The sequence below is a fragment of the Salvelinus alpinus genome, chromosome 6 (assembly GCF_045679555.1).
Source record: "Salvelinus alpinus chromosome 6, SLU_Salpinus.1, whole genome shotgun sequence".
Taxonomy (NCBI): Eukaryota; Metazoa; Chordata; class Actinopteri; order Salmoniformes; family Salmonidae; genus Salvelinus; species Salvelinus alpinus.
Genome location: NC_092091.1, coordinates 6325627 through 6350459, shown reverse-complemented (window position 1 = coordinate 6350459; position 24833 = coordinate 6325627). Strand labels below are relative to the sequence as shown.

At 42.6% G+C, this 24833-nt stretch overlaps 1 protein-coding gene and 1 pseudogene across 1 annotated transcript; one reads left to right on the top strand and one right to left on the bottom strand.

Annotated features, from left to right (window-relative positions):
• Positions 1–699: 699 nt before the first annotated feature.
• Positions 700–5943, bottom strand: LOC139577495 (E3 ubiquitin/ISG15 ligase TRIM25-like). The gene is made up of 3 exons (XM_071404513.1): positions 4654–5943; positions 4135–4230; positions 700–893 (listed from the first exon to the last, which is right to left on the bottom strand). Exons 1-3 carry the CDS (start codon positions 5248–5250, stop codon positions 882–884), a joined length of 705 nt encoding a protein of 234 aa, XP_071260614.1. The 5' UTR covers positions 5251–5943; the 3' UTR covers positions 700–881.
• A 2013-nt stretch (positions 5944–7956) lies between these two features.
• On the top strand, positions 7957–14283 carry LOC139577960 (protein FAM180B-like; annotated as a pseudogene).
• The last annotated feature ends 10550 nt before the right edge of the window (positions 14284–24833 follow it).

Sequence of the window (24833 nt, the reverse complement as noted above, 5' to 3'; positions counted from 1 at the left end):
TGAACTAACATAAATATATGTGGTGTTTTCTCTGTAAAACATTTTAAAAATCGGACATGTTGGCTGGATTCACAAGATGTTTATCTTTCAAATGCTGTATTGGACTTGTTAATGTGTGAAAGTTAAATATTTTAAATAAATAGATTTTGAATTTCGCGCCCTGCACTTGAGCTGGATGTTGTCATAAGTGTACCGGCGTCGGGCTTGCAGCCCTAACAGGTACCAGGCTAACTATTCATCAGTTTAAGGTACCAGGCTAACTATTCATCAGTTTAAGGGACCAGACTAACTATTCATCAGTTTAAAGGGACCAGTTTAAGGTACCAGGCTAACTATTCATCAGTTTAAGGGACCAGATTAACTATTCATCAGTTTAAGGGACCAGGCTAACTATTCATCAGTTTAAGGGACCAGATTAACTATTCATCAGTTTAAGGTACCAGGCTAACTATTCATCAGTTTAAGGTACCAGGCTAACTATTCATCAGTTTAAGGTACCAGGCTAACTATTCATCAGTTTAAGGGACCAGATTAACTATTCATCAGTTTAAGGGACCAGATTAACTATTCATCAGTTTAAGGTACCAGGCTAACTATTCATCAGTTTAAGGGACCAGATTAACTATTCATCAGTTTAAGGGACCAGATTAACTATTCATCAGTTTAAGGTGAAGAATAAATACACAATCAAGTTCAAGATCAAAATTCTCTTTTTTAATACAGTATAAAAAGTTTATAAAAAGTAACAATTTATCACCAGAAACAGAGGTATATAAAACATCTGAAACACAAGATATATCTTTGAAACACTGTAGAAAAGTGATCAATGTTGAGAGACATATTTCAAACATCTGTGGATGTTATGTTGTGTGGAGTCAAAGTCACGATTGTCCCTGTTTATAACAATGGGAATGGAACATTTTCAATAAAACACATGATTTGAACAAGAAAAAGGTAACAGATGACAAATGCAGACAGGTAACTGACTAAATTAAAGGAAACATGAGTAAATGAGGGCTACAAAGGATATTGAAAGTAGGTGTTTCCACACAGGTGTGGTTCCTGAGTTAATTAACAAATTAATGGCCAATCAGAGTTGCACACCTCATATAGTCTAGCCCTATATGTTTTAATAAGGTTAGTATCACACCTCATGTAGTCTAGCCCATAGTCCTATATGTTTTGATAAGGTTAGTATCACACCTCATGTAGCCTAGCCCATAGTCCTATATGTTTTAATAAGGTTAGTATCACACCTCATGTAGCCTAGCCCATAGTCCTATATGTTTTAATAAGGTTAGTATCACACCTCATGTAGCCTAGCCCATAGCCCTATATGTTTTAATAAGGTTAGTATCACACCTCATGTAGCCTAGCCCATAGTCCTATATGTTTTAATAAGGTTAGTATCACACCTCATGTAACCTAGCCCATAGTCCTATATGTTTTAATAAGGTTAGTATCACACCTCATGTAGCCTAGCCCATGGTCCTATATGTTTTAATAAGGTTAGTATCACACCTCATGTAGCCTAGCCCATAGTCCTATATGTTTTAATAAGGTTAGTATCACACCTCATGTAACCTAGCCCATAGTCCTATATGTTTTAATAAGGTTAGTATCACACCTCATGTAGCCTAGCCCATAGTCCTATATGTTTTGATAAGGTTAGTATCACACCTCATGTAGCCTAGCCCATAGTCCTATATGTTTTAATAAGGTTAGTATCACACCTCATGTAGCCTAGCCCATGGTCCTATATGTTTTAATAAGGTTAGTATCACACCTCATGTAGCCTAGCCCATAGGCCTATATGTTTTAATAAGGTTAGTATCACACCTCATGAATCCTAGTCCTATATGTTTTAATAAGGTTAGTATCACACCTCATGTAGCCTAGCCCATAGTCCTATATGTTTAAATAAGGTTAGTATCACACCTCATGTAGCCTAGCCCATAGTCCTATATGTTTTAATAAGGTTAGTATCACACCTCATGTAGCCTAGCCCATAGTCCTATATGTTTAAATAAGGTTAGTATCACACCTCATGTAGCCTAGCCCATAGTCCTATATGTTTTAATAAGGTTAGTATCACACCTCATGTAGCCTAGCCCATAGGCCTATATGTTTTAATAAGGTTAGTATCACACCTCATGTAGCCTAGCCCATAGTCCTATATGTTTTAATAAGGTTAGTATCACACCTCATGTAGCCTAGCCCATAGTCCTATATGTTTTAATAAGGTTAGTATCACACCTCATGTAGCCTAGCCCATAGTCCTATATGTTTTAATAAGGTTAGTATCACACCTCATGTAGCCTAGTCCATAGTCCTATATGTTTTAATAAGGTTAGTATCACACCTCATGTAGCCTAGCCCATAGTCCTATATGTTTTAATAAGGTTAGTATCACACCTCATGTAGCCTAGCCCATAGTCCTATATGTTTTAATAAGGTTAGTATCACACCTCATGTAGCCTAGCCCATAGTCCTATATGTTTTAATAAGGTTAGTATCACACCTCATGTAGTCTAGCCCATAGTCCTATATGTTTTAATAAGGTTAGTATCACACCTCATGTAGCCTAGCCCATAGCCCTATATGTTTTAATAAGGTTAGTATCACACCTCATGTAGCCTAGCCCATAGTCCTATATGTTTTAATAAGGTTAGTATCACACCTCATGTAGCCTAGTCCTATATGTTTTAATAAGGTTAGTATCACACCTCATGTAGCCTAGCCCATAGTCCTATATGTTTTAATAAGGTTAGTATCACACCTCATGTAGCCTAGTCCATAGTCCTATATGTTTTAATAAGGTTAGTATCACACCTCATGTAGCCTAGCCCATAGTCCTATATGTTTTAATAAGGTTAGTATCACACCTCATGTAGCCTAGCCCATAGTCCTATATGTTGTAATAAGGTTAGTATCACACCTCATGTAGCCTAGCCCATAGTCCCATATGTTTTAATAAGGTTAGTATCACACCTCATGTAGCCTAGCCCATAGTCCTATATGTTTTAATAAGGTTAGTATCACACCTCATGTAGCCTAGCCCATAGTCCTATATGTTTTAATAAGGTTAGTATCACACCTCATGTAGCCTAGCCCATAGTCCTATATGTTTTAATAAGGTTAGTATCACACCTCATGTAGCCTAGCCCATAGCCCTATATGTTTTAATAAGGTTAGTATCACACCTCATGTAGCCTAGTCCATAGTCCTATATGTTTTAATAAGGTTAGTATCACACCTCATGTAGCCTAGTCCTATATGTTTTAATAAGGTTAGTATCACACCTCATGTAGCCTAGCCCATAGTCCTATATGTTTTATTAATAAGGTTAGTATCACACCTCCTGTAGCCTAGCCCATAGTCCTATATGTTTTAATAAGGTTAGTATCACACCTCATGTAGCCTAGCCCATAGTCCTATATGTTTTAATAAGGTTAGTATAACACCTCATGTAGCCTAGCCCATAGTCCTATATGTTTTGATAAGGTTAGTATCACACCTCATGTAGCCTAGCCCATAGTCCTATATGTTTTAATAAGGTTAGTATCACATCTCATGTAGCCTAGCCCATAGGCCTATATGTTTTGATAAGGTCTGTACCAAAGTGGCCAAATAACTCCTTCAAATGAAGCACATGAATCCTCTTTATAACCGGTGTAGAGTCTCAGACCCCCATGAATCCTCTTTATAACCGGTGTAGAGTCTAAGACCCCCATGAATACTTGCTTTGGCATAGTAAAGATATGTTTCCCATGCCAATAAATACCTTTGAATTGAATTGAATTGAGAGAGAGCTCCATGTTAATGTATAGGGGACACGAGTCAGTCATGGTTACTCATGGTTATGTGATGAGGTAGCCCCGCCTGCTACTTCTAAATCAGTGTCGGTCCAATAGGGAATGTCCTCTTGGTGTAACGGTCAACATGTTGGTTTCTCCCACGGTAGACCTGGGTTCATATCCCGTCAGTTACATTAAACAGTCTATTCTCTGAACGGGGTACAGACAGCCTGTTCACAACAGTGGGGTCAGTGGGATTGGATAAGGACCTCTCTCCCTCTCTCTGATTGGAGGAGAGAAGTGAAATGGTGTGTCTCCTCTGGTCAACAATACTCACCTTGAAAGACTCCACAGCCTGTTGGAGCTCCTTCAGCTCCTTCTCTCTCTCCTGGAATCTCTGCTGGACCTTCTGCTGACTCATCCCCAGCTGCCTCTGTGGAGAATCACTCTTCAATGAGCTATCAAGCTTTATTAGTCCAGTAGATCAATAGTATAGTAATGTGACATAGGACCCATAGAGAGGAAGGTCTACAATCTTGAGGAAGTCCCTTTACAATATGATATTATGTTGCTATGTGAATGATTATAGTTTTTATGGTAGGCCTACATGTATCAAGGGGTTGAGACTGAACTTTGGACTCATTAAAGGCCATTCAGAATGATAATAGTGTTTGACTTTAGAAAATGGTGATACATTTGGAGAATCTGGGTTAACATATCTATATACTCAAGGTTTGTGTTCATATTTGTGGATCCATTTCATTTGAATTCTCTCATATTCAAACAGATTTAGTTCCTACTGTATCTTTAATTCTTTGTTTATCAGACAGTCACCAACAAGTTGTTCTGGTCTTACCTGTTTCTCAGTCCTCTCTGCTGCAGCTGACACTGTATCATGGCCTTTATGTTCATCCATTGTACACAGATAACAGATACACTGCTGATCGGTACGACAGTAAACCTCCAGCAGTTTGTCATGATGAGAGCAGATCTTCTCCTGTAGTTGTGCGGTGGCTTTGACCAGCTTGTGCTTCTTGAAAGCAGGAGATTCATAGTGAGGTTGGAGGTGAGTCTCACAGTAAGAGGCCAGACACGCCAGACAGGACATGAGGGCTTTCTGCTTTCTGGTCCCAGTGCAGAAATCACACGCCACATCTCCAGGTCCAGCATAGCACAGAGCAGGAGGGGGAGCAGCCTGGAGTCCTGTCTTCCTCAGTTTCTCCACCACCTCAGCCAACATGTTATTTTTCCTCAGATTAGGCCTTGGAGTGAAGGTCTCTCTGCACTGAGGACAGCTATAGACCCCTTTCAGAACATCCTGATCCCAGCAGCCCTCAATACAGCTCCTACAGTAACTGTGTCCACAGGCAGTAGTGACCGGCTCCTTCAGTAGATCCAGACAGACAGAACAACAGAACTGGTCCTGGTCCAGCAGAACTCCCTGCTGAGCCATTTTGACGGTTGTTCACTCTCACACAGACAGACGACAGAGAGAATCAGATCAGTTTCGTTTCCACAGAAGAGAGTTTGTGAAGGGGAGGGACTTCCTGATTCTGCCAGAGGGCTGGGGTTAGAGGGAGGGAAGGAGGGAGTGAGAGAGGGAGGGGTTAGAGGAAGGGAGGGAGAGAGAGAAAACTGCAGGCAAAGTTGAGAAGGAGACAAATATTTTAGTTCCCAGGTTAGGACCCTTAATATGGAATAAATGAAATAGAGTGGTTAGAATATATAAAGGGTAACAGTTTCTATGAAGTACATATCTATAATGCTTTTAATGAATGTTGTAATGTCTTAAACTGATATGCTGTGATACTAACTATAAGCGTCCATAATAACTCATACGTGGTTGTAAAACTGTACAATGTGTTCTAGATAATTAGCTACAATGGGGGGAGGGGGGACTTGAAATGGATACAATGTACTGTAGGTGAAATGAATACTGGATGTATAGACTGATCATTGAGAATGATGTAACTCTTTACATTACAGTGTGTTTATTGGTGTGTAATTGGTTCTGTTAGTACAGTGGTGTAACAGGTACTGTGATGCCTCATTCTTCCACTGTACCAGCAGCAGTAACCCAAACCAGTAATAAGGCTACTGTCATGGAAAGTGGTACAGCAAATATAAAGTAAGGATTTATACATGTCATCTAGGATATACTGTATGTAATGATATGTCTTCTAGATGGTGTTCTATACTGTATGTAATGATATGTCTTCTAGATGGTGTTCTATACTGTATGTAATGATATGTCTCTGTCTTCTAGATGGTGTTCTATACTGTATGTAATGATGTGTCTTCTAGATGGTGTTCTATACTGTATGTAATGATATGTCTTCTAGATGGTGTTCTATACTGTATGTAATGATATGTCTCTGTCTTCTAGATGGTGTTCTATACTGTATGTAATGATATGTCTTCTAGATGGTGTTCTATACTGTATGTAATGATATGTCTTCTAGATGATGTTCTATACTGTATGTAATGATATGTCTTCTAGATGGTGTTCTATACTGTATGTAATGATATGTCATCTAGATGGTGTTCTATACTGTATGTAATGATATGTCTTCTAGATGGTGTTCTATACTGTATGTAATGATATGTCTCTGTCTTCTAGATGGTGTTCTATACTGTATGTAATGATATGTCTCTGTCTTCTAGATAGTGTTCTATACTGTATGTAATGATATGTCTTCCAGATGGTGTTCTATACTGTATGTAATGATATGTCTCTGTCTTCTAGATGGTGTTCTATACTGTATGTAATGATATGTCTTCTAGATGGTGTTCTATACTGGATGTAATGATATGTCTTCTAGATGGTGTTCTATACTGTATGTAATGATATGTCTTCTAGATGGTGTTCTATACTGTATGTAATGATATGTCTCTGTCTTCTAGATGGTGTTCTATACTGTATGTAATGATATGTCTCTGTCTTCTAGATGGTGTTCTATACTGTATGTAATGATATGTCTTCTAGATGGTGTTCTATACTGTATATAATGATATAACATTTTGAATCTCCTCCTCCTCTGTCTTATCCGGTGTCCTGCGTGAATTCAAGTATTCTCTCTCTCTCTCTCTCTCTCTCTCTCTCTCTCTCTCTCTCTCTCTCTCTCTCTCTCTCTCTCTCTCTCTCTCTCTCTCTCTCTCTCTCTCTCTCTCTCTCTCTCTCTCAGGACCTGAGCCCTAGATCCACGCCTCAGGACTACCTGGCATGATGACTCCTTGCTGTCCCCAGTCCACCTAAATAGGACAAATTAGCTAGCAACAGCAATCTAGCGAGCTAAATTGGACAAATGAGCTAGCAACAGCAAGTTAGCGAGCTAAATTGGACAAATGAGCTAGCAACAGCAAGCTAGCGAGCTAAATAGGACAAATGAGCTGGCAACAGCAAGCTAGCGAGCTAAATAGGACAAATGAGCTAGCAACAGCAAGCTAGCTAGCTAAATATCCATGAACGTTTCATGTGTTTCGACCTGTTCCCAAATTAATATAGTTGGTTAAGAGTTTTGATATTTCAGCCTGCATGTCCTGATCATGTCTGGTGTGGATGGACAAAATCAACATCCCGGTGTAGACAGCATGTTAGGCATACGGTTATTAGTGTTGTTTAAAATCATGTTTTAAGAAGAGAAATTGTATAATTAGGCGATCACTTTGTGGCTGTGGTAACTAGTGACGACTCAGCTCAGCTGATGCTGCCAGTGAATCTGTGGTGCTGTCACTAAATCACTGAAGCTGGAGACTCATATCTCCCTCACTAACTTGAAGCATCAGCTATCAGAGCAGCTTACAGATCATTGCACCTGCACATAGCCCATCTGTAAATAGCCCATGCAACTACCTCATCCCCATTTTGTTATTTATTTTATTTATATGTATTTTTCTTCCTTCTCCTTTGCACCCCAGTATCTCTACTTGCACATTCCTCTTCTGCACATCTACCACTCCAGTGTTTATTTGCTAAATTGTAATTATTTCGCCACTACGGCCTATTTATTGCCTCACCTCCCTAATCTTACTTCATTTGCACACACTGTATATAGACTTTTCTATTGTGTTATTGACTTGGTTCAAATACTAACACACATTCAGTTAATGGCTTAGTGATTACGGTAGTTGAACAGTTGGGTGTGTACTGGCTGGAATAATGAGCCTGTACACCCAGTAGGACCAGGAATGAAGAACGGTAGTGTAAACTGTAACTGTAACTGTAAACCTATGAGCCAACTGGCCCCGATGCCCTGTTTCCTAGGTTGAAGAATGTATGGCATTCTAGCCTTTAACTCACTGGCTATCACACTGGGGTTTTTAGTGTATAAAAACAGAACTTGAAGTAGAAGCTCAGGAAAGACAGGAAGCAGTGAAACCATCGTCCAATCAGAGTTATACGTTCAGAAAAGAGAAATGGTGGTGAAATCTCAACTCTGAATCCTGCTCTGCGTCACTCTGGGAACTCTATGGGTTCAGAATCTACTAGATGGTGAGTTAACAGACTCCTGGTCTGGGTCATTCTGGGGACTCTATGGGTTCAGAATCTACTAGATGGTGAGTTATCACACTCCTGGTCTGGGTCACTCTGGGAACTCTATGGGTTCAGAATCTACTAGATGGTGAGTTATCAGACTCCTGGTCTGGGTCACTCTGGGGACTCTATGGGTTCAGAATCTACTAGATGGTGAGTTATCAGACTCCTGGTCTGGGTCACTCTGGGAACTCTATGGGTTCAGAATCTACTAGATGGTGAGTTATCAGACTCCTGCTCTGGGTCACTCTGGGAACTCTATGGGTTCAGAATCTACTAGATGGTGAGTTATCAGACTCCTCGTCTGGGTCACTCTGGGAACTCTATGGGTTCAGAATCTACTAGATGGTGAGTTATCAGACTCCTGGTCTGGGTCACTCTGGGAACTCTATGGGTTCAGAATCTACTAGATGGTGAGTTATCAGACTCCTGGTCTGGGTCACTCTGGGAACTCTATGGGTTCAGAATCTACTAGATGGTGAGTTATCAGACTCCTGGTCTGGGTCACTCTGGGAACTCTATGGGTTCAGAATCTACTAGATGGTGAGTTATCAGACTCCTGGTCTGGGTCACTCTGGGAACTCTATGGGTTCAGAATCTACTAGATGGTGAGTTATCAGACTCCTGGTCTGGGTCACTCTGGGAACTCTATGGGTTCAGAATCTACTAGATGGTGAGTTATCAGACTCCTGGTCTGGGTCACTCTGGGAACTCTATGGGTTCAGAATCTACTAGATGGTGAGTTATCAGACTCCTGGTCTGGGTCACTCTGGGAACTCTATGGGTTCAGAATCTACTAGATGGTGAGTTATCAGACTCCTGGTCTGGGTCACTCTGGGAACTCTATGGGTTCAGAATCTACTAGATGGTGAGTTATCAGACTCCTCGTCTGGGTCACTCTGGGAACTCTATGGGTTCAGAATCTACTAGATGGTGAGTTATCAGACTCCTGGTCTGGGTCACTCTGGGTCACTCTATGGGTTCAGAATCTACTAGATGGTGAGTTATCAGACTCCTCGTCTGGGTCACTCTGGGAACTCTATGGGTTCAGAATCTACTAGATGGTGAGTTATCAGACTCCTGGTCTGGGTCACTCTGGGAACTCTATGGGTTCAGAATCTACTAGATGGTGAGTTATCAGACTCCTGGTCTGGGTCACTCTGGGAACTCTATGGGTTCAGAATCTACTAGATGGTGAGTTATCAGACTCCTGGTCTGGGTCACTCTGGGAACTCTATGGGTTCAGAATCTACTAGATGGTGAGTTATCAGACTCCTGGTCTGGGTCACTCTGGGAACTCTATGGGTTCAGAATCTACTAGATGGTGAGTTATCAGACTCCTGGTCTGGGTCACTCTGGGAACTCTATGGGTTCAGAATCTACTAGATGGTGAGTTATCAGACTCCTGGTCTGGGTCACTCTGGGAACTCTATGGGTTCAGAATCTACTAGATGGTGAGTTATCAGACTCCTGGTCTGGGTCACTCTGGGAACTCTATGGGTTCAGAATCTACTAGATGGTGAGTTATCAGACTCCTGGTCTGGGTCACTCTGGGAACTCTATGGGTTCAGAATCTACTAGATGGTGAGTTATCAGACTCCTGGTCTGGGTCACTCTGGGAACTCTATGGGTTCAGAATCTACTAGATGGTGAGTTATCAGACTCCTGGTCTGGGTCACTCTGGGAACTCTATGGGTTCAGAATCTACTAGATGGTGAGTTATCAGACTCCTGGTCTGGGTCACTCTGGGAACTCTATGGGTTCAGAATCTACTAGATGGTGAGTTATCAGACTCCTGGTCTGGGTCACTCTGGGAACTCTATGGGTTCAGAATCTACTAGATGGTGAGTTATCAGACTCCTGGTCTGGGTCACTCTGGGAACTCTATGGGTTCAGAATCTACTAGATGGTGAGTTATCAGACTCCTCGTCTGGGTCACTCTGGGAACTCTATGGGTTCAGAATCTACTAGATGGTGAGTTATCAGACTCCTGGTCTGGGTCACTCTGGGAACTCTATGGGTTCAGAATCTACTAGATGGTGAGTTATCAGACTCCTGGTCTGGGTCACTCTGGGAACTCTATGGGTTCAGAATCTACTAGATGGTGAGTTATCAGACTCCTCGTCTGGGTCACTCTGGGAACTCTATGGGTTCAGAATCTACTAGATGGTGAGTTATCAGACTCCTCGTCTGGGTCACTCTGGGAACTCTATGGGTTCAGAATCTACTAGATGGTGAGTTATCAGACTCCTCGTCTGGGTCACTCTGGGAACTCTATGGGTTCAGAATCTACTAGATGGTGAGTTATCAGACTCCTCGTCTGGGTCACTCTGGGAACTCTATGGGTTCAGAATCTACTAGATGGTGAGTTAACAGACTCATGGTCTGGGTCACTCTGGGAACTCTATGGGTTCAGAATCTACTAGATGGTGAGTTATCAGACTCCTGGTCTGGGTCACTCTGGGAACTCTATGGGTTCAGAATCTACTAGATGGTGAGTTATCAGACTCCTGGTCTGGGTCACTCTGGGAACTCTATGGGTTCAGAATCTACTAGATGGTGAGTTATTAGACTCCTGGTCTGGGTCACTCTGGGAACTCTATGGGTTCAGAATCTACTAGATGGTGAGTTATTAGACTCCTGGTCTGGGTCACTCTGGGAACTCTATGGGTTCAGAATCTACTAGATGGTGAGTTATCAGACTCCTGGTCTGGGTCACTCTGGGAACTCTATGGGTTCAGAATCTACTAGATGGTGAGTTATCAGACTCCTGGTCTGGGTCACTCTGGGAACTCTATGGGTTCAGAATCTACTAGATGGTGAGTTATCACACTCCTGGTCTGGGTCACTCTGGGAACTCTATGGGTTCAGAATCTACTAGATGGTGAGTTATCAGACTCCTGGTCTGGGTCACTCTGGGAACTCTATGGGTTCAGAATCTACTAGATGGTGAGTTATCAGACTCCTGGTCTGGGTCACTCTGGGAACTCTATGGGTTCAGAATCTACTAGATGGTGAGTTATCAGACTCCTGGTCTGGGTCACTCTGGGAACTCTATGGGTTCAGAATCTACTAGATGGTGAGTTATCAGACTCCTGGTCTGGGTCACTCTGGGAACTCTATGGGTTCAGAATCTACTAGATGGTGAGTTATCAGACTCCTGGTCTGGGTCACTCTGGGAACTCTATGGGTTCAGAATCTACTAGATGGTGAGTTATCAGACTCCTGGTCTGGGTCACTCTGGGAACTCTATGGGTTCAGAATCTACTAGATGGTGAGTTATCAGACCCCTCGTCTGGGTCATTCTGGGGACTCTATGGGTTCAGAATCTACTAGATGGTGAGTTATCAGACTCCTGGTCTGGGTCACTCTGGGAACTCTATGGGTTCAGAATCTACTAGATGGTGAGTTATCAGACTCCTGGTCTGGGTCACTCTGGGAACTCTATGGGTTCAGAATCTACTAGATGGTGAGTTATCAGACTCCTGGTCTGGGTCACTCTGGGAACTCTATGGGTTCAGAATCTACTAGATGGTGAGATATCAGACTCCTGGTCTGGGTCACTCTGGGAACTCTATGGGTTCAGAATCTACTAGATGGTGAGTTATCAGACTCCTGGTCTGGGTCACTCTGGGAACTCTATGGGTTCAGAATCTACTAGATGGTGAGTTATCAGACTCCTGGTCTGGGTCACTCTGGGAACTCTATGGGTTCAGAATCTACTAGATGGTGAGTTATCAGAGTCCTGGTCTGGGTCACTCTGGGAACTCTATGGGTTCAGAATCTACTAGATGGTGAGTTATCAGACTCCTGGTCTGGGTCACTCTGGGAACTCTATGGGTTCAGAATCTACTAGATGGTGAGTTATCAGACTCCTGGTCTGGGTCACTCTGGGAACTCTATGGGTTCAGAATCTACTAGATGGTGAGTTATCAGACTCCTGGTCTGGGTCACTCTGGGAACTCTATGGGTTCAGAATCTACTAGATGGTGAGTTATCAGACTCCTGGTCTGGGTCACTCTGGGAACTCTATGGGTTCAGAATCTACTAGATGGTGAGTTATCAGACTCCTGGTCTGGGTCACTCTGGGAACTCTATGGGTTCAGAATCTACTAGATGGTGAGTTATCACACTCCTGGTCTGGGTCACTCTGGGGACTCTATGGGTTCAGAATCTACTAGATGGTGAGTTATCAGACTCCTGGTCTGGGTCACTCTGGGAACTCTATGGGTTCAGAATCTACTAGATGGTGAGTTATCAGACTCCTGGTCTGGGTCACTCTGGGAACTCTATGGGTTCAGAATCTACTAGATGGTGAGTTATCAGAGTCCTGGTCTGGGTCACTCTGGGAACTCTATGGGTTCAGAATCTACTAGATGGTGAGTTATCAGACTCCTGGTCTGGGTCACTCTGGGAACTCTATGGGTTCAGAATCTACTAGATGGTGAGTTATCAGACTCATTTATAGTTTGTGTTATTGTTATATTTTAAATATTCTGTGTCTTGAATGCCTTGAGTAGATATCCAGTTACATAATTAGTATGTTATATAATGTGATAGAATATCACAACAGGTTCTGAGTGGAAGTCCAGTTACATAATTAGTATGTTATATAATGTGATAGAATACCACAACAGGTTCTGAGTGGAAGTCCAGTTACATAATTAGTATGTTATATAATGTGATAGAATACCACAACAGGTTCTGAGTGGAAGTCCAGTTACATAATTAGTATGTTATATAATGTGATAGAATACCACAACAGGTTCTGAGTGGAAGTCCAGTTACATAATTAGTATGTTATATAATGTGATAGAATACCACAACAGGTTCTGAGTGGAAGTTCAGTTTGACAATCTTTATCAATATGTAAATGTTCATATGCAATGGTTCTGAGTGGAACAATATTGTTTTCTCATAATGAATCATTTAAAAGGAACAACATGTTTCTCTCTCAGACGTGTCTGGTGCCGTACATGGTGATCTTCCTACCCAGGGCCAATCCCTCAGTGATGCCAACCTGATGTTTGAGGTTACACTTCTATTAGCCTGGTCCCAGATCAGTTTGGGCTGTCTTACTGACAACGACCATCAAAGTCAGCAAGAAAACACAAACAGGTCTGGGACCAGGCTACACTTTAATGGGCATGTTGTCTTAAACTCTTTGTTTTTCCTCCGCTCACCCATATCAGCTCACTCCTAAACTTCTTTCTTATACATATGTTATTATCTACCCACATTTCACTGATCGTTAGTTCCTTTCCTCTCCATATAGTTCTTGTTGGGTGGAGTAGAGATCGACAAAGACAACAACATCATCTTGCTGGACCTGGAGATGGCATCTATGAGGCAGGGACGGGCCTTCCTGGCTCGCATCAACCAAAACATCCCCAAGACCTCTCTCTTCCATGGAGCAGATGGTGGAGGACCTGGAGGACCAAAGAGGGGCTATCCCTCTGTCTTCACCCCGCTTTGAGAGCCTCATCCTGGGCATAGTCTACTCTGCCCAGCAGGCCAAGCTCCAGGAGAGAGAGTAGGACCAGGAGAAATGGGGAGAGGTGCTGAAACGTTTAGCTAATGTTACAGTCAACGAACTGCGTAGACCGGAAGCCATCACAACATTTACTTAGATTTGAATACAGACTGTTCATTAGCCTGGTCCCAGATCTCTTTGTGCTGTATTGCAAAATACCATAGGAGTTGGCAAGACAACACAAACTAACCTGGGACCAGGCTAACTATTCATCAGTTTAAGGGACCAGGCTAACTATTCATCAGTTTAAGGTACCAGGCTAACTATTCATCAGTTTAAGGGACCAGATTAACTATTCATCAGTTTAAGGTACCAGGCTAACTATTCATCAGTTTAAGGTACCAGATTAACTATTCATCAGTTTAAGGGACAAGATTAACTATTCATCAGTTTAAGGTACCAGGCTAACTATTCATCAGTTTAAGGGACAAGATTAACTATTCATCAGTTTAAGGTACCAAGCTAACTATTCATCAGTTTAAGGTACCAGGCTAACTATTCATCAGTTTAAGGTACCAGGCTAACTATTCATCAGTTTAAGGGACCAGATTAACTATTCATCAGTTTAAGGGACCAGATTAACTATTCATCAGTTTAAGGTACCAGGCTAACTATTCATCAGTTTAAGGTACCAGGCTAACTATTCATCAGTTTAAGGTACCAGGCTAACTATTCATCAGTTTAAGGGACCAGATTAACTATTCATCAGTTTAAGGGACCAGGCTAACTATTCATCAGTTTAAGGGACCAGATTAACTATTCATCAGTTTAAGGTACCAGGCTAACTATTCATCAGTTTAAGGGACAAGATTAACTATTCATCAGTTTAAGGTACCAGGCTAACTATTCATCAGTTTAAGGGACCAGGCTAACTATTCATCAGTTTAAGGTACCAGGCTAACTATTCATCAGTTTAAGGTACCAGATTAACTATTCATCAGTTTAAGGTACCAGGCTAACTAGTCATCTGTTTAAGGTACCAGGCTAACTATTCATCAGTTTAAGGTACCAGGCTAACTATTCATCAGTTTAAGGGACCAGGCTAACTATTCATCAGTTTAAGGTACCAGGCTAACTATTCATCAGTTTAAGGTACCAGATTAACTATTCATCAGTTTAAGGTACCAGGCTAACTATTCATCAGTTTAAGGTACCAGGCTAACTATTCATCAGTTTAAGGTACCAGGCTAACTATTCATCAGTTTAAGGGACCAGGCTAACTATTCATCAGTTTAAGGTACCAGATTAACTATTCATCAGTTTAAGGTACCAGGCTAACTATTCATCAGTTTAAGGTACCAGGCTAACTATTCATCAGTTTAAGGGACCAGACTAACTATTCATCAGTTTTAGGTACCAGGCTAACTATTCATCGGTTTAGGGTGAAGAATAAATACACAATCAAGTTCAAGATCAAAATTCGTTTTTTTAATACAGTATAAAAAGTTTATAAAAAGTAACAATTATTCACCAGAAACAGAGGTATATAAAACATCTGAAACACAAGATATATCTTTGAAACACTGTAGAAAAGTGATCAATGTCGAGACATATTTCTAACATCTGTGGATGTTATGTTGTGTGGAGTCAAAGTCACGATTGTCCCTGTTAATAACAATGGGAATGGAACATTTTCAATAAAACACATGATTTGATCAAGAAAATGGTAACAGATGACAAATGCAGACAGGTAACTGACTAAATTAAAGGAAACACTATATGTTTTGAAAAGGTCTGTACCAAAGTGGCCAAATAACTCCTTCAAATGAAGCACATGAATCCTCTTTATAACCGGTGTAGAGTCTCAGACCCCCATGAATCCTCTTTATAACCGGTGTAGAGTCTCAGACCCCCATGAATCCTCTTTATAACCGGTGTAGAGTCTCAGACCCCCATTGTTAGGGCGGAGACATGAGCATCTCATCATTATTTACAGATCTCTGGTTTCAGCTTCTTGTGAAATGGAAAGGAAAGTTAGCTCGTTCACAGTGCACAGTTAGGATGCTGGATTGGCCTAAAGTAACGTGATGTTTCACCAACATTATAGAATTACTCCTGTCTAAATAACATTATAAAAATACTTCACCAGGGAGCATCTTAGCCACAGAGGAACATTCACTTCATTAAAATAAATGCTGTGGATTGTTTCAAATCCCCCCAGTGTGTTTGGGAAGCCTGCGATTTGGGTAGTGGGCATGGCAGTAGGTGTAGTTGATTGAGTTGTGACTGTCAGTGAAAAGCGCCTTAAACAAGTGTGTAGATAATGTGTCTGTCACGGCGTGTGGAGAGACAGACCAAGGTGCAGTGTGATTGTGTGTAGATAATGTGTCTGTCACGGCGTGTGGAGAGACAGACCAAGGCTCAGCGTGATTGTGTGTAGATAATGTGTCTGTCACGGCGTTTGGAGAGACAGACCAAGGCGCAGTGTGATTGTGTGTAGATAATGTGTCTGTCACGGCGTGTGGAGAGACAGACCAAGGTGCAGTGTGATTGTGTGTAGATAATGTGTCTGTCACGGCGTGTGGAGAGACAGACCAAGGTGCAGTGTGATTGTGTGTAGATAATGTGTCTGTCACGGGCGTGTGGAGAGACAGACCAAGGTGCAGTGTGATTGTGTGTAGATAATGTGTCTGTCACGGCGTGTGGAGAGACAGACCAAGGTGCAGTGTGATTGTGTGTAGATAATGTGTCTGTCACGGGCGTGTGGAGAGACAGACCAAGGTGCAGTGTGATTGTGTGTAGATAATGTGTCTGTCACGGGCGTGTGGAGAGACAGACCAAGGTGCAGTGTGATTGTGTGTAGATAATGTGTCTGTCACGGCGTGTGGAGAGACAGACCAAGGCGCAGCTGTGATTGGAGTTCCACATCTTTATTTTTAGAGAAACTTAAAACCAACCAAGAAACAAACAACGACCTACTGAGGTGCACCAAGCTCTCACTCAAAACAATATCCCACAGAGCAGGTGGGAACAGGGAACCCTTCAGTATGATCCCCAATTAGAGACAACCAACATCAGCTGCCTCTAACTGGGAACCATACCAAGAGCACCAACATAGAAATATATAACCTAGAACACCCCCTAGTCACGCCCTGACCTACTACACCATAGAGAACCAAGGGCTCTATGGTCAGGGCGTGACAGTGTCATGAGTATAATTTAACATGTTGCATCAAGAAGAAGGGGAGGTGGTGAAGTTATGGTGTGTCTCTCTCCAGAATGCATTCAGATGTAGGAAAGTGCCCATTTGGCAATGTCTGATTTCTGATTGTCTTAACTCACCATGTACACCACTGGCCTCACAAGTCAACAAAGTCTGTTTTTACATCCATTGCAAATGATACCAGCCCGCTGGACAACAGCGCAACAGGCAGTTCTGGGAAACAGATGAACATTTCTGAGAAGTCACACCGCTAACGTTGTCTTGACATACAGTACCAGTTAAAAGTTTGAACACACCTTCTCATTCAAGGGTTTTTCTTTATTTTCTACATTGTAGAATAATAGTGAAGACATCAACTTTGAAATAACATATAATCACGTATTAACCAACAAAAAAAGTGTTTGAAAAATAAAAAACATATTTTGATTTGTTTAAGTAGCCACCCTTTGCTCTGATGATGCTCTGCAGGATCTATTAGATGTACCTATATAACTATATCATAGCTTAATAATAGGAGCATAGAGATGGTAAAGAGCTCTCTGCTTTAAGGAATAAAGAAGGCATATTGCTGTGCACATATGGAGGAGTGAAACTATAGTTTCACCCAGGGGCGCCGTCATGGATTTGGGGCCCCATGAAAAGATATCACATTGGGCCCCACCACCACACCAACCCTGCACAACTGCTGTAACCACACACCTCCAGAACACAATCCACCCATTCAAAGATTTAAATAACTCTACCTTTGCAGGCTTGCAACTCTTGTAGTCCAATATTTACTGTAGGATATTTCCTGACAGTGAGCTGTGAAGGTATAACACAGGCAACATTCTGCATACAGTGGAATTCACTATTTGATGAAATGTGCTAAAAGACATCTTTTACAGTCTAAATGTCATTTTAATGGGAAAATTCTTGAATGGAAAATTCTCTTAACATTAATGAATAACTTAAAATAAATATAACTTAAATATACATTATAACCTCTTCAATTAAAATAAATGAACTTGATCATCTATAGAATGATATAACAAACAAAATAATAAAATCAGCAGCAGATATTTTAACTAAGTATACATACTAACGAGACAATAAGCAGCTGTAAAAGTGGAAATGGAAAACAACATGGGAATGAAAAGGCCTGATGGTGGCGCTAGAGGAAAGGTCAAGAGGTCACCAAATCAACAGGTTTTTTCCACTTGGGGTCTTGATTGTGCACAACATATTTTATGACAATCCAGCCATTACTTTGAGATATATCTTGTTACTGCCTGTGGGCCTCATGTGTGTAGTGATCCAATATCCATAGCCCTGCCATTTAACAGTTATCACTGGCCCTTGCTCAGCCTTACTCACCAAGAGTCCAGCTTCCTTTCTAGCAAAGTCACTGATCAGCTTGTTTTCAAGATCCTCACTTTGTCTTTCTGTGCATCTTCTCTCATTTGCTCCATCCTCATTGGTTCTGCCAGAACTGTCTTTCACCTCTTCCTCCACACCCTGACAAAACTGTATCACTTGAAGAGATTCCTGGCTCTGTAGAGTACATGACTCATATGATAATATATCCTATAATATACTACCATTTGTAATAACAACCAACATGTCAGTTACTACCATTTTGTTGACTTAGATTAACTGAATGCACCACGGAAAAAATTAAACAGCACTGAATCCTGCAGAATATTGACCCAAATTACCTGCAGTAGCGTATCACCACCACTAGATGTCAGTAAACGACCATATTTCAGTCTGCATCAAAGCCATGGAGACATACCTTGGACATATGACTTGAAGGTATTATTTTAACATTGGCTGTCACTTATACAGACTGAGTCATTCAATGCTTCAAACTGTCCAGCATCCAAGACTACAGGCTGTTTTTGTTTCATATAATGATCATTATGTGGAAAAATATTTTGTGTTTGAATTCTTATCATTGAAAAGGATTTCATCTGTTTTTCCCCCATAATAATAAAATACATTCTCACAGACCCCCTGCAATTATGTTTGCCGGCATTGATTAAAAAGTTTTTCGGTCTTGAGCGCACCCTCGTAGGCTCAATAACGACAGCACTGCCAGCGGATACATTGTGAGGGTACACACACCAGACTAAATGCTCCAGCATGGGCTCCAATGTGACCGCCCGCTTCAGCCTTACTGTGCCCACTCTTTCTGGCATTTCGGTTCCTTTCCATCTCTCTACATTAGCCAGCAGACGGAACCGTTTGTCATCTCCGTTGTGTTCAGATGATGACATCATCTCCCAGAAGTCACCGGTCGTCTTCAGCTCCCTGATGAGGTGTTTTATCACGTTGCTGCCTAGGATGACCTCATCACGTTGACCATCCACTACTAGAACAGGGACAGAGACACTGCTGCCTAGGATGAGCTCATCACGTTGGCCATCCACTACTAGAACAGGTCGTTGCTGCCTAGGATGAGCTCATCACGTTGACCATCCACTACTAGAACAGGGACAGAGAGGCTGCTGCCTAGGATGAGCTCATCACGTTGACCATCCACTACTAGAACAGGGACAGAGACACTGCTGCCTAGGATGACCTCATCACGTTGACCATCCACTACTAGAACAGGGACAGAGAGGCTGCTGCCATACACAGACAGATTCAATTCACAAACACCTACAGGCTTGGTCTTCAACCCCCCAGCCAACCAACACCACTTCAGTCAGACTGAGGGAGCCACTGTTGCTTTCTAAAGGCACTAGCATTGAGCTCAATGTGCCATAGAACCGCTGTCAATCACGGTGCTCCCCTCTACAGCATCCCCCAGTAACACACTAGTATAGAAAAGTTCATCTTTGTACTTCATTTCATCACAAACACTAGAATATATTGACTCTAAATCTACACCACTATCTGAAGCAGAGGTGGTGTGAATGACGGAGCGATGGGAGTTACTGATGAAGCTCGAGGACATTCTTGATGTGTGTGTGCCCAGCTGCACAACAGAGGAAGCAGAGGTGGTGTGAATGACAGTGATCTATTGTGCTGTGATTTGCATCCCCACACACTTTGCATTGCAAAGACGGGTTCTTCCTTTTCCTGGGCCTCCTCTGGAAACGGTTATCATCGCCGCCTACAGGTTGCTGTGGCCTCTGATCCAAGACTGATAAAATAAGTTATATGTTGAAAGATAATGGTTAAATAAATTCCACTCTGAAACCATATAATTGTATGAAACTGATTAGAATCATAAAATGATAATCTGATGAGGTGTGTAGTTTTATTCAGAAGTAGATTCCGTCTGAGGAGGACGTAGTTTAGGATTTCAACTTGTATGTGTGTGCCGAAGCAAATACAGAAGAACAATTAAACTGTGGTTGACTCGACCTGGCAAGAAATGTGAGAAACGTATGATAGGACAGGGAGTACTTCTCAAGGTTTCTCTAATCTCGGGGGAATGGAACTGTCAGCTGGGTAGTGATACACAGTGGTGAGAACTCTGGAGAAGGATAAAACTCACATACTGTTGTGGGGAAGTATGTGCGTAGGATATCTACTGTTTGTGTGTCAGTATGTGCGTAGGATACCTACTGTTTGTATGTCAGTATGTATGTAGGATACCTACTGTTTGTGTGTCAGTATGTGCGTAGGATACCTACTGTTTGTGTGTCAGTATGTTTGTGTGGAAGTATGTGCGTAGGATATCTACTGTTTGTGTGTCAGTATGTGCGTAGGATACCTACTGTTTGTGTGTCAGTATGTGCGTAGGATACCTACTGTTTGTGTGTCAGTATGTATGTAGGATACCTACTGTTTGTGTGTCAGTATGTGCGTAGGATACCTACTGTTTGTGTGTCAGTATGTGCGTAGGATACCTACTGTTTGTGTGTCAGTATGTGTGTAGGATATCTACTCTTTGTGTGTCAGTATGTGTGTAGGATACCTACTGTTTGTGTGTCAGTATGTGTGTAGGATACCTACTGTTTGTGTGTCAGTATGTGCGTAGGATACCTACTGTTTGTGTGTCAGTATGTATGTAGGATACCTACTGTTTGTGTGTCAGTATGTGCGTAGGATACCTACTGTTTGTGTGTCAGTATGTTTGTGTGGAAGTATGTGCGTAGGATATCTACTGTTTGTGTGTCAGTATGTGCGTAGGATACCTACTGTTTGTGTGTCAGTATGTGCGTAGGATACCTACTGTTTGTGTGTCAGTATGTATGTAGGATACCTACTGTTTGTGTGTCAGTATGTGCGTAGGATACCTACTGTTTGTGTGTCAGTATGTGCGTAGGATACCTACTGTTTGTGTGTCAGTATGTGTGTAGGATATCTACTCTTTGTGTGTCAGTATGTGTGTAGGATACCTACTGTTTGTGTGTCAGTATGTGTGTAGGATACCTACTGTTTGTGTGTCAGTATGTGCGTAGGATACCTACTGTTTGTGTGTCAGTATGTGTGTAGGATATCTACTGTTTGTGTGTCAGTATGTGTGTAGGATATCTACTGTTTGTGTGTCAGTATGTGTGTAGGATATCTACTGTTTGTGTGTCAGTATGTGTTAGGATATCTACTGTTTGTGTATCAGTATGTGCGTAGGATACCTACTGTTTGTGTGTCAGTATGTGCGTAGGATATCTACTGTTTGTGTGTCAGTATGTGCGTAGGATATCTACTGTTTGTGTGGAAGTATGTGCGTAGGATATCTACTGTTTGTGTGGAAGTATGTGCGTAGGATACCTACTGTTTGTGTGTCAGTATGTGCGTAGGATATCTACTGTTTGTGTGTCAGTATGTGCGTAGGATATCTACTGTTTGTGTGGAAGTATGTGCGTAGGATATCTACTGTTTGTGTGGAAGTATGTGCGTAGGATATCTACTGTTTGTGTGGAAGTATGTGCGCAGCTATAAAATGGATGTCTTTGTATAATGGACTTCAGAACGTTCTCTGAATAAACTGTACTATCCTTTTGCATCAGCTGAGTCTTTGACTAATTATTATTAAACCCATGGTCTTACTAACCTCGGGGATTGGTCAAAGCTATTGATTGATTGATAGTTATTATCATTGGGATTGAAACTTCTCGTGACAAAGACCTGTTCAAGCAATCATACGACCCAGTGCCTCGGATGAGCCATTTGTGGGCTGCAGCAAGGGGTCCGGGCAGTTTGCAACAGCCGACACTGGCCTACATACTTCCTGCGTCAGTGTGGTGACCAGTGGGGCCAGCCGCAAGGGACGTGGAGCCTTGCACTTCCTCTGGTACTCCTCCAGCCTGCCATGGACCTCCGCAGCCGTCCACTCATGCAATGGTTTGCACATGAATATCAATGACGGCTCTGTGTTCGGATAGTGCTTGATGAACATGACAGTCAGAAAACGTGATGGATTGTCCAGCTCCTTGTTCTGCCTCTTCAAACAGTCCTCTGCCACCTCTATGGCCCTGTTCAGTCTGATCCAGTAGTCAAATGGAGTCTCCCCTTCCATTGGCAACGTAGAATAAACATCAGCTAGGGCCATGTCAGAGTTGATTGTGTCGCTAAAGTGATGCTTCAGAATGTCAAAAACCAGTCTAGGGCCCTGGCTTAAGTCACCTGGGTTACTGCGTAGGCTTACTCTTACCATGTCCAGTTCCCGCCCTGTCAGCTTGCCCAAAACTTCATCTGACCTCTCCTGCCAACCATAGCCCTTCTTCTGCATGTACACTAACATGGTCTCCTCCCACTCATGCACTGAACCATCCCCCCCTGAAACACACTGGTTCCCTGACATCATTATCCACCTCTACATTTAGACTAGAGCCATCCCCCCTGAAACACACTGGTTCCCTGACATCATTATCCACCTCTACATTTAGACTAGAGCCATCCCCCCTGAAACACACTGGTTCCCTGACATAATTATCCACCTCTACATTTAGACTAGAGCCATCCCCCCTGAAACACACTGGTTCCCTGACATCATTATCCACCTCTACATTTAGACTAGAGCCATCCCCCCTGAAACACACTGGTTCCCTGACATCATTATCCACCTCTACATTTAGACTAGAGCCATCCCCCCCTGAAACACACTGGTTCCCTGACATCATTATCCACCTCTACATTTAGACTAGAGCCATCCCCCCTGAAACACACTGGTTCCCTGACATCATTATCCACCTCTACATTTAGACTAGAGCCATCCCCCCTGAAACACACTGGTTCCCTGACATCATTATCCACCTCTACATTTAGACTAGAGCCATCCCCCCCTGAAACACACTGGTTCCCTGACATCATTATCCACCTCTACATTTAGACTAGTGCCATCCCCCTGAAACACACTGGTTCCCTGACATCATTATCCACCTCTACATTTAGACTAGAGCCATCCCCCCTGAAACACACTGGTTCCCTGACATCATTATCCACCTCTACATTTAGACTAGAGCCATCCCCCCTGAAACACACTGGTTCCCTGACATCATTATCCACCTCTACATTTAGACTAGAGCCATCCCCCCCTGAAACACACTGGTTCCCTGACATCATTATCCACCTCTACATTTAGACTAGAGCCATCCCCCCTGAAACACACTGGTTCCCTGACATCATTATCCACCTCTACATTTAGACTAGAGCCATCCCCCCTGAAACACACTGGTTCCCTGACATCATTATCCACCACCTCTACATTTAGACTAGAGCCATCCCCCCTGAAACACACTGGTTCCCTGACATCATTATCCACCACCTCTACATTTAGACTAGAGCCATCCCCCCTGAAACACACTGGTTCCCTGACATCATTATCCACCTCTACATTTAGACTTGAGCCATCCCCCCTGAAACACACTGGTTCCCTGACATCATTATCCACCTCTACATTTAGACTAGAGCCATCCCCCCTGAAACACACTGGTTCCCTGACATCATTATCCACCTCTACATTTAGACTAGAGCCATCCCCCCTGAAACACACTGGTTCCCTGACATCATTATCCACCTCTACATTTAGACTAGAGCCATCCCCCCTGAAACACACTGGTTCCCTGACATCATTATCCACCACCTCTACATTTAGACTAGAGCCATCCCCCCTGAAACACACTGGTTCCCTGACATCATTATCCACCTCTACATTTAGACTAGAGCCATCCCCCCTGAAACACACTGGTTCCCTGACATCATTGTCCACCTCTACATTTAGACTAGAGCCATCCTCCTGAAACACACTGGTTCCCTGACATCATTATCCACCTCTACATTTAGACTAGAGCCATCCCCCCTGAAACACACTGGTTCCCTGACATCATTATCCACCTCTACATTTAGACTAGAGCCATCCCCCCTGAAACACACTGGTTCCCTGACATCATTATCCACCTCTACATTTAGACTAGAGCCACCCCCCCTGAAACACACTGGTTCCCTGACATCATTATCCACCTCTACATTTAGACTAGAGCCATCCCCCCTGAAACACACTGGTTCCCTGACATCATTATCCAGCTCTACATTTAGACTAGAGCCATCCCCCTGAAACACACTGGTTCCCTGACATCATTATCCACCTCTACATTTAGACTAGAGCCATCCCCCCTGAAACACACTGTTTCCCTGACATCATTATCCACCTCTACATTTAGACTAGAGCCATCCCCCCTGAAACACACTGGTTCCCTGACATCATTATCCACCTCTACATTTAGACTAGAGCCATCCCCCCTGAAACACACTGGTTCCCTGACATCATTATCCACCTCTACATTTAGACTAGAGCCACCCCCCCTGAAACACACTGGTTCCCTGACATCATTATCCACCTCTACATTTAGACTAGAGCCATCCCCCCTG

Bases quoted from the DNA above. Each gene is read 5' to 3' on its own strand.
- LOC139577495 (XM_071404513.1), bottom strand. From the start codon at position 5,250: ATGGCTCAGCAGGGAGTTCTGCTGGACCAGGACCAGTTCTGTTGTTCT. The intron at 4,231-4,653 runs GTAAGACCAGAA...GATTCTCCACAG, and splicing joins CAGAGAGGACTGAGAAACAG to AGGCAGCTGGGGATGAGTCA.